General features: G+C 40.7%; 3 protein-coding genes across 5 annotated transcripts; 2 read left to right on the forward strand and 1 right to left on the reverse strand.

Moving 5' to 3' along the window:
• The first annotated feature begins 2,262 nt into the window (after window positions 1–2,262).
• LOC129737570 (uncharacterized protein K02A2.6-like) lies at window positions 2,263–2,949 on the forward strand. The gene has a single exon (XM_055728729.1). The coding sequence runs from the start codon at window positions 2,263–2,265 to the stop codon at window positions 2,947–2,949; it is 687 nt and encodes a 228-aa protein (XP_055584704.1).
• Window positions 2,950–4,401: 1,452 nt separating this feature from the next.
• Window positions 4,402–5,429, forward strand: LOC129738432 (glutathione S-transferase theta-3-like). Its single transcript, XM_055729643.1, has 3 exons — window positions 4,402–4,636; window positions 4,697–5,119; window positions 5,189–5,429. The coding sequence occupies exons 1-3, from the start codon at window positions 4,519–4,521 to the stop codon at window positions 5,335–5,337; spliced, it is 690 nt and encodes a 229-aa protein (XP_055585618.1). The 5' UTR covers window positions 4,402–4,518; the 3' UTR covers window positions 5,338–5,429.
• A 68-nt stretch (window positions 5,430–5,497) lies between these two features.
• Window positions 5,498–9,081, reverse strand: LOC129738431 (glutathione S-transferase theta-1-like). Of its 3 annotated transcripts, XM_055729640.1 has the most exons (4): window positions 8,710–9,081; window positions 8,424–8,652; window positions 6,234–6,519; window positions 5,498–6,163 (listed from the first exon to the last, which is right to left on the reverse strand). In XM_055729640.1, the coding sequence occupies exons 3-4, from the start codon at window positions 6,352–6,354 to the stop codon at window positions 5,580–5,582; spliced, it is 705 nt and encodes a 234-aa protein (XP_055585615.1). In that variant the 5' UTR covers window positions 6,355–6,519; window positions 8,424–8,652; window positions 8,710–9,081; the 3' UTR covers window positions 5,498–5,579. The 3 variants fall into 3 exon arrangements, with proteins under 3 accessions (XP_055585615.1, XP_055585617.1, XP_055585616.1); XM_055729642.1 differs by lacking the exons at window positions 8,424–8,652; window positions 8,710–9,081 and adding an exon at window positions 6,908–6,978; XM_055729641.1 differs by lacking the exons at window positions 8,424–8,652; window positions 8,710–9,081 and adding an exon at window positions 6,850–6,954.
• Between the last annotated feature and the right edge of the window lie 507 nt (window positions 9,082–9,588).

Raw genomic sequence — 9,588 nt, forward strand, 5'->3', positions numbered from 1 at the left:
TTGATCCGCGATATAATTTTCTTGGGTCCAAAAGGATGACGTTTCAGGACAAAGAAGCTGCGCAGGTAAAAAAAATCTTAAATTATTTAATAGCTTAATATTTATTTTTTCTCATATTAACCTCATTTCAAAATGTTATATGTTGTCGATGAGTTTATTTGAATTACGCCACAATGAACCGTGTAAAATCTATGCTAATTGCGGGAAACCGTGTAAAAAACTGAGGTCTCGAGTCTCATGTCTCATTTCTAAGGTCTCAGGCCTCATGTCTCTAACCTTCACAGCTTTAGAGCTTAGATCCTCCTACCTTTGAAAAATTTTAAGTGTTTTTCATTGAAAAGGACTTAAAAAAATTACTACAAGATACCGTGTTGACTGCGAAAACTGCGTAAAACTGTACTGATTCCGGAAAATCGTGTAAAAAACTGTGCAAAAAATTTCTGTGTACTCCACTACCTTCTACTAAGTGCATAACCGACCGAGAATGCTAGCAAGTAACTAATGAAATACTAGTATATGAGTTTTTGGATTTCTTTTGATTGAGCTTGTTGAATTTTTTTCCTGCTATTTTTAATTCGTCATTATTATCTGCTCATAAACTAAAAATTATATTAGAGAAATAGCGATTCTTTCTTATCTAATGTTGTCCGATTTCCCGGTTTTATTCAGGTTTGCCTGGACATTCAATACAAAATTTTGAAACAGTCCGGGCCGGCCCGGTTGCCTGGATTTCATTGAAAAATGCCTGGATTTTGCCCGGTTATATTCACTTTATTTGGAAAATCAAAATAACAAACTCCTCCAAAACGGAATTTATTGAGAAAAAATAATCATGAAAGGTGTTTTGGAACTTAAAGTACGATTCAAAACCTGTCGATAAGTTCTGATGAACAAAAAAGTTTTTTTGCCCAGATAATGCTCGGATTTATGGACATTTTTAAAATTATTTGCCCGGATTTTGCTAGGTTTTTATTTAAAATTGCCCGGTTTGTCCGGCTCGGAAACACGTCAAGCGAAATGAATTAACATTGAAATTCTTAATTATCTTAATGGTTTTCCCTCGCTTTCAAAACTTCATCGCACGGTTAATGCCTCCTTTTTTCTGCCATGACATGAAATTTGAAATTCCAAACTTATATAACTTCCTCAATTTTAACTTCGGAAGAAACTTGAAAATAACAAAGGGAATACAATTAAGATGCCGAAGTAGCACATTTCTAGATTGGACTCGTATTTTTTTTTATTCTTTTGCCACCCCATACATCTTTTTAGGATGCGGAGGAACTTTTTATCCTTCGGATAATTAAATCAATATTTTTTCTATCTGTTACTGGGCCAGATTGCATCCTTTCGAAACTCTATGTACAAATTTGCCAAATTTGACGTTGTTTAACATCAGAAAGGACAAACTTCAATTCACAAATTATATACATCGTTTAAATTTACAACATTGTAAATTATTTTCAAGAAATTGTTATGAAAACTTTGAAAAATCGATTCATTTCATCTGTCCACGCGTTGCATTTGGCGCAATCAACAACCATGTGGAGACAAAATAACGAAACGGAAAACACGACCATCAAGTGTGCAATGCGTTTTCCAATTTGGTTCACGAACCAGAATCGCGAGGTTCGCGAGGTTTTCTGCCACGGCTCGCTCACGATTTTCTGGCGATCGGATTCCCCTTGAAAAAAATCCCCTACAATCACGTGTTTGCTGAGTCGCGAACCTACTGTGGTCAGAACTTTTGTGAACTACGCGCGGTTTTGTTTCTTGGCTGCTCCGATTTGAATACGATTTTTTTAGTCCTTGGTGTCGGCAGATGTTTCTTCCGTTGGTGTTGGTGCCACGATCTCACACAAGTTTCCTGATGGCACCATAAAGGTAATTCAACATGCCTCCCGTGCGTTATCACCTGCAAAGAAAAACTACAGCCAACCAGATCGCGAGGGGCTCAAGATAATATTTGCCGTAACAAAGTTCCATAAGATGTTGTTCGGTCGAAGATTTCACTTCCAAACCGACCATGCCCCCCTTCTCAGGATCTTCGGTAGCGAGAAGGGCATATCAGTTTACACCTCCAACCCACTGCAACGATGGCTCATCGGCAACCATGTACGACCGGAAGAGGACTATGTGATAGCGACGATACAGTTAGAGAATGAAATCAGGTTAGTAATGTCGTTAATGTTCTTCCCTTGAGTTTTAGACTTATCGAAACTGCAACCCAAAAGGATCCCGTTTTGAGGCGAGTGTAAATTTATGCAAAAAGGCTGGCCCCCTTCCTTAAAGGCCTTATCAGAACCGGAAGTCAAATCATTCTGCGACCGACAAGACTCACTCAGTCTCTGCCAAGGGTGCATTTCAGGGCTGGATTACGATGTAACCTCCTATGTCAAAACGTGTCGAAATTGTGCAATTGCTTTAAAATCCGCTCCAATTTCGAAACCGTCACTATGGCCCACTCCGAGCAAATCATGGGAAAGGGTTCACATAGACTATGCTGGACCTTTGGACGGAGAATGCTTCCTGCTGGTCATCGACGCCTTCACCAAGTGGCCTGAAATTGTTGAGACACATCGTACGACATCCATCTCAACGATTCGCATTCTGAAGGATCTGTTTGCTCGAATGGGTATACCAACTACACTCCTCAGCGATAATGGAAATCAATTTACAAGTGAAGAGTTTCAAACGTTCTGCTTGGAAAACGGCATCGATCATCTGACCACTGCACCGTTCCACCTACAAAGCAACGGTCAGACGGAACGCTTTGTAGATACGTTCAAGCGTGCAATCAGAAAAGTTCAGGAGGGAAGGACAACCGTTCGAGAAGCATTGGCCACCTTCCTTCAAAAAGGAGGATTATCTCCAGGAAGATCCGAAAATCGCCGTAACATCCGGTATTGCCAGATTTACTACATGTTTCTTAGGTTAAACCCAGGGTAGGAAGACTGAAATTCAGTGGATTCAAATACCCCAATATGAGCTCTACTTAAACAGAAACCGTTTTTAGCTTATCAGTTTTCGTAAGATTTATAATGCAGTTTGTGCAAAGGACCTACAAAATTTACATTATCCTCACACAAATTGTTTTATACACCCTTTACTCCACAACAAAGCAAACGGTCTACATGCAAAACATTAAATAGGGAAAGATGCGGAAGGCTGTTTTTGCTATTCGGGCATAAGTGTTTGTCAAAAAATAGGGGAAATTTTATCCCCATCTTACTCACGCTCATATGTGTGACATACAGTACAAAGCAAAGGGTGTATAAAACATTAAGCCGAAATTCATACTCCAGCTATAAGTTCTATAAAAAAATTCGAGCTATTGTTCCATAATAATACCCTCGTATGGGAGTTATTAACCAAACACTAGCGACACCATGTTCTCCATAGAAGAGTTTCGATTAGTTAGGGAGCTTTTGGAAAGCTTTTGAAAACGGCCTTACATTTGTCCTAACTCCAAAACGTCAAAAATTTACCTGGCACCGCGGATTGATAAAAACATATTTAGAATGATCCTACGCACCGTTTTGGAAGATTCATCATAAATGAACATAGACCCTTTTCGCGTGTTGGTGCTGATATGAAAATTTTTTTCGGTCCATGGTGATAACCAAAAATCCAACTCTGTAATTTTGACTTTTTTTAGAAAAACCTTTAATCAAACAATTATATTATTTATCATAATAATAAGAAATTAATAATAAGAAAGTAAAATTTGAACATTCGCACTGGTCGGTAGATCGTTGAGAAAAGTTTGACGAGTCATCCATTGTGTTCTTTTTTTAATTCAGTCTATGCCCACGAAATTGGAACAAATTTTCACAACCACAACGTTGTACGGGAGCAAACAATTTCTCTATCGGACTCGAATATTCTGAACAACTACAAAAAAAATACAATTATGCCATACGAAACCCTTCTTCTCTTTCTGTTTTTCTAAACAGTTTTACTAAATTCATCATACTAAAAACCAGCACGCACCTGGGAAAACAAACTTTTATTTTTTAAAACAACGAGAGTCCGTAGGCTTTAAGCAAACAATATAATTTGAAAAACTAAAAGAAGTTCATCAAATCCGCAAATCTTTTTGAATTGTAAAGCTCTGCTGGGTCAACATGTTGACCCTTCTTAAAACACCGATATAACTTTTCCTTGCATACAAGTTTTTCGATCAGTTGCATCCTATGTTGTATCCCATATGTCGTCCGATCTAAGTTTTTTTTATTGGCCAATCCTCCGAAACATATTCCAATTGGAATGAAATGAACACATCTACAAAGCCAACAAAACACCCAAAACACGCACCAGAAGTTCACTGGGTTTATTCTTCAGGTGAGTATTTGTACTACACTCAACACACACACATATAAACTATATTTTCATTTTTATGATGTTTTTGAATATTAAACAGTTCAGGAATTTATCAGTGACCACTTTATCAGTTAACGATTACCGGTGCTACAGGATTGTTGCTTTGATTCGTTTTTCGTGAATAAGGTTGCAAAAATGGCTAAAGCTCTTCGTTATTACTACGATTTGATGTCCCAACCCAGCCGAGCGCTGTACATTTTTCTAGAGAAAACCAAAATCCCCTACGAAAGATGTTTGGTGAACCTGGGAAAAGGTAAGAAAGTATCAATCAATGATTTCCGTTCCAGTTTTTAATTGAAAGTATCGCTCGCAGGAGAACACTTGACCGATGAGTTCAAGGCAATCAACCGGTTCCAGAAGGTGCCGGCCATTGTCGATAAGGGATTTCCGCTGGCCGAGAGTGTGGCCATCATTCGGTACTTGTCGAGGGAGTACAAATTTCCCGATCATTGGTACCCGGCCGAAACTGAAAAGCGAGCCCGGATCGATGAGTATCTCGAATGGCAACATCACAACACCCGGGCCGTTTGTGCCATCTACTTCCAGTACATGTGGCTTAGACCCCGCATGATGGGGGCCAAGGTTAATCCCGAACGGGCCGAGGAACATAAGGCTAAGATGGAATCGTGTTTGGATTTCATCGAACAGGAATATCTGGGCGGGGGCTCGAAATACCTCACCGGAAATGACATCACGGTGGCGGATTTGATGGCGGCCTGTGAAATCGAACAACCAAGTAGGACCACGAAAGGTTAATCTATTTAGAACAAGAATATTTAAATAAGATTGATCCCTTTTCTCATAGAAATGGCTGGATTCGACCCTTGCGCTGGACGACCAAATTTGACGGCTTGGATGGCACGCGTACGAGACGAAACTAATCCGTACTACGATGAAGCTCACAAGCTGGTCTACAAGATAACGCCCAACAGTGTTCCTAAACCTAAGCTGTAATTTAGAACCAATGAATATTTGTTAATGTCTGTTATTCTATGTATGGTTTCGAGGCACAATAAATTGGGTATAAAGTGTTTATATTAAAAAAAGGTTGTAGGTATTTAGTTTGAAGATGCCGAAATAAAACTATTTTTATCACTTTTTTTTTGTTTATTTGAAAATAACTTGACACAAATGGGAATAATCCTTTAAAAAAAACAAACTTTTAATTCCAATTTCCCGATTTTGATACAAATTGGTCAAGCGCCAGGTCCCTTGATGGTTTTCGGCATAAACTTGTACAGAACTTTGTGCGCCTCGTCATAATGCGGATTGGTCTGGATTCGAACGCGTTCCATCCAGTCGGCTAGGACTGGTCTACCCTCGCGAGGATCGAATCCGGCCATCTTGGGTTGCTCTATTTCACAGGCTCCTATCACGTCGGCAAACGTCAGTTCATCGCCGGCAATAAACGGCTTTTTACCATTGTCCAAGAACAGCTTCTCGAAGGAATCCAAATCGGTCTCCATTTTCTTCCGCAGGCTTTGTTCCTTCTGAGGATTTACCTCCAATCCAAGAAGCGGATTCATCCAGACATACATGAAATAGAGGGCACACTGAGCCCTCACGTTCAAATGCTGCCACTCAAGAAACTCATCCACCCGAGCGCGAACCTGTTTGTCCTTCGGATACCAAGAATGCTGCCCTGCCTGGAATCCAATATCGCGATCCAGGTAACGGAAAATGGCAATGCTCTCGGCCAATTTGAAATCACCATGAACGATACAGGGAACCTTTCCAAATCGGTTCACATTGCGTATGTAGTCCTCCGACTTCTGTTCGACTACAAAAAAAAAGATAAGAGTTATTACAAACCATGTTGTTGATAACGAAATTATCATAATTGTACTTACATTTTCTCAACGCCACCGGGCACTTTTCGTAAGGGATTTTGCTCTGCTCAAGCAGGATGTAAACGGCACGTGATGGTTGCGATAGCAAATCGAAATAGTATTTAAGAATACGAGATGACATTCTTTTTTTTCAATAAGCAATAATTTTTGAAGATGTTTTGAGGTCCGTCTTATCGTTTCGCTTCTTTTTTCAGGTATGGTAAATCCACATCAAGCAGCGTTTATCAGTTTGTCGAACACATCGTCGGGAGCTATTCATTCACATTCACACGCCTGCCTTCGTTGCCTTCAAATAAAACGACGTGCGTATATATTTTATGAATGGAGTGAACAGAGGGTATTTATGTACAACACAACATATGTAAAGGGGAATGAATTCAAATGAACCAAAACAATGATCCTCCAAAAAGTATACAGATATACAGGATGAAACCTCAATAACCGAAGAATCACAAATCAATACTGATGTTATGAAATCGCTTGGTACATCTTTGTCCTGAAAATAATCACATTTTCGTAGGTGATGGATAGAATTATAGAAACGTGAGCTATCAAACAACGAAAGAACATAAGCCGTAAATATCATGAATTTTTCGAAAAAGATACAACGGCTCACCGGCAGGACATGAACCTGCAATCTCCGCTTCAGTACAACGGCGCGTAGCCAATTTTACCACCGTGAACATGATGAAACCGGCCAACACGAGCAATCGAGCTCTGCGGATCAACTGCTGGACCCTCTATCGAAAACACCATGCACGCTCATTTTTATTTAACCATTTTCTGGTTTTTCCTGCAGAACTGCCAATATGGTTATTTTTCATCAATATTTTAAGGTACAATTTTAACCATATTCCTAGTTTTCGGGTATTAACCAAAAAAAGGATGAAAATTTAACCTCAATCGGAAAAAAGAAAAAACATTGTCCATTTTCGCAATTGTATGAAGGATCGTTTTGAAGCGAATCTTCTCTTTTATAATTTGTTGTAAACGTAACAGTTATTTCCAAGAGTAAACTGAAGCAATTATTAATGGACAAGGTAAGTTATCATTTTCTAACATTAATTTTATATAATAACATTAATTTTAAAAATTGATTTTTTTTTTTGCCGGAACCGGATAATCTTACCGATTTTTTCTTAATCGTGGATGGACGAAAGAAGTTCCAGGTCTGTAACAAACTCCGCCGCTATGGCAACCAAACAGCGAAGATGATCCCAGACGGCCAAAATCTTGTGACGGGATAATAAATGGCTTTGATGCCACAAATAATACAAACGCAAACATAATTATGATGATGGCAACATTAATGCGTTGCAAAATTCGGAAAAACCCATTATATTTTCCCCAAAAGATAATCAAAAGACGAGCGACTTACATTTATTCCTTTCTGCATGCTGCTGACCCGACTTCCGGGAACCTTTTGTCGGAGCACCTCTCCGAGTGCCCTGCCATCTGAAGGCTGTCCGGAACCACGTCAATGATGCCTGTTTGTCCGGCTGCAGATTGTCGAGGAGCGATAGCTTGATGCACACCTAACCAATATCGCTGCATCCACATGCCACAATTCTCGAGGCTCGCTGGCCTTTGCTGACGACCCTGCACGCTCCGGCTTGGGCCGCTGAACGCGCAGATCCTCGTGCTAAACGACAATCCAGCCGCTTTGGTGATTCTCCGGAGAAGTTGCTCCTCCTCGCTTGTCATCCGATGACCCAAGATGTTTTCCCCCGGTTGCAACCGGGAACGCCTTCCGCTGCTTTCGCCGATCCCTCGACGCCACTCGCTCCTCTCGCGCGTACCTTCCCTTGGGGAACCTTTGGCGCTACTCGTCGCCTCGTGCGCGATCAACACGGCAAGCAAAACCGTCAGACGCAGCGAAAATTCGCTGATAAATGTTCGGCGAAGTGGCTGTTTGTCCCCAAAAACGAAACGCTTCCACGACTGGCGAGAAGATGGCACCAAGTGCTGAATCCGGGAAATTGAAATATCACCAACGGGTGACAAAATGTGGCAGAAAAGAATTGACAAAAGGTATGGCAAAAAAGTGTCCAAAGCAGGTGTCAAAAAATGCCAAAAGGCGTCCAAAAAGTGCCAAAAAGGGGTGCCAAAAAAGAGCCAAAAAAAAAGGGGTCCTATTGGAGAAAAGCGTCGGTCAGACGTGGCATACTAATGGTAAAAAAAGGTACTCACGTCTCCGACCCCTTGTGATTTATCTTCGCAAGGCTGTCAAAACTTCCGGGCGTCTGTGACCCTTTTCTGGGTTGGCCGATTTTTGTGGCAAGCCGTTCCGGTTCCGGATATTTATCCACCGAGCAACCCTTGTGCTTCCGGAAGTTGATGACGAGGCCACGTTTTTTTCCGTTCCGGCAATATTGTCCTGCTCGGAAGAATCCGGCAGCGACCAATCGGTGGAGCGAGCCTGGGGAGTGTAATTTGTGAAGATGCGGTTTTCTGGATGTGGCTGTTATCCGCTTACCTGTCGATTCCTGCTTTCCGGGGACCAAAACTCGGTGAATCGACGACGGCGTTTCCCCGGCCGATGGCGCACCTTCACGTCGCGTGTTCTTTTTATTTTTCACCGGAAACACGAATGAGCAAGCAATGTTGCCAAGTTTCCGAATTTGCTTGTGTCATTTTTGATTGACGGCTATTCACACGCTAAACGAAGTCCACTCAAATTATGCGTTTTTCTTCGCCGTATCTTGTTTCAGTGTTTTTGCTTTTTACACTCCGAGAAAATTTCCGATATTTCTGCAGTGCGTATTTGTATCTTTATGAGGGGAATGGGTAAAAAAAAATGTTTGCAAAATACGCTCTTATCGTATCGTCAAATATAAGGAATAATTAATTGTAACACAACATTGCTGCTTGAGCAGAAATTTTCATGGATCATGACAGGGATCCATGAAAATTTCTTATCCTGCTCTAGAAATTCGATGGAGTTTAACGACTACTTTCCGATTCAATCTCGGAAGCTTATGACCTTCCCTATAGGTGTCTCCGGCTCAATAAACAAACTCAACAACTCAAAACAACTCAATACTAACGGTACTCAATACCAACAATTTTGGCAAATGTCCAAATACAAATACAACTCTAAGCCATCGAATTATGGCAGATTGTGTCGGTAGGTACCAGCAAATGTGGCAGATTTTTCCATCGAACTCTGAGAAAATTCAACAATATTACTTCCACTTTAGCAGCTTACAAATATCCTAGATCTAATAGCCATTGTAATGAAGAATGACTGAGATCTTACGAGTAGGACTTAACAAAACAAAACTAGGCGATACTGGTATGCTGGTTAAAACGAAGCAACAGAGGTCTAGGGAAAAGAGGGATTTAGTCCTCTAAG

Source organism: Uranotaenia lowii, chromosome 1 (assembly GCF_029784155.1).
Source record: "Uranotaenia lowii strain MFRU-FL chromosome 1, ASM2978415v1, whole genome shotgun sequence".
NCBI classification, from domain to species: domain Eukaryota; kingdom Metazoa; phylum Arthropoda; class Insecta; order Diptera; family Culicidae; genus Uranotaenia; species Uranotaenia lowii.

What these genes read in the sequence shown, in the direction of transcription:
- LOC129738432 (XM_055729643.1), top strand. Translation starts at nt 4,519, where the DNA reads ATGGCTAAAGCTCTTCGTTATTACTACGATTTGATGTCCCAACCCAGC. An exon ending in TTTGGTGAACCTGGGAAAAG is followed by an intron (nt 4,637 to 4,696) that starts GTAAGAAAGTAT and finishes TATCGCTCGCAG; the next exon opens with GAGAACACTTGACCGATGAG. An exon ending in CTGTGAAATCGAACAACCAA is followed by an intron (nt 5,120 to 5,188) that starts GTAGGACCACGA and finishes CTTTTCTCATAG; the next exon opens with AAATGGCTGGATTCGACCCT.
- LOC129738431 (XM_055729640.1), bottom strand. Translation starts at nt 6,354, where the DNA reads ATGTCATCTCGTATTCTTAAATACTATTTCGATTTGCTATCGCAACCA. An exon ending in CCCGGTGGCGTTGAGAAAAT is followed by an intron (nt 6,164 to 6,233) that starts GTAAGTACAATT and finishes TTTTTTTTGTAG; the next exon opens with TCGAACAGAAGTCGGAGGAC.
- LOC129737570 (XM_055728729.1), top strand. Translation starts at nt 2,263, where the DNA reads ATGCAAAAAGGCTGGCCCCCTTCCTTAAAGGCCTTATCAGAACCGGAA.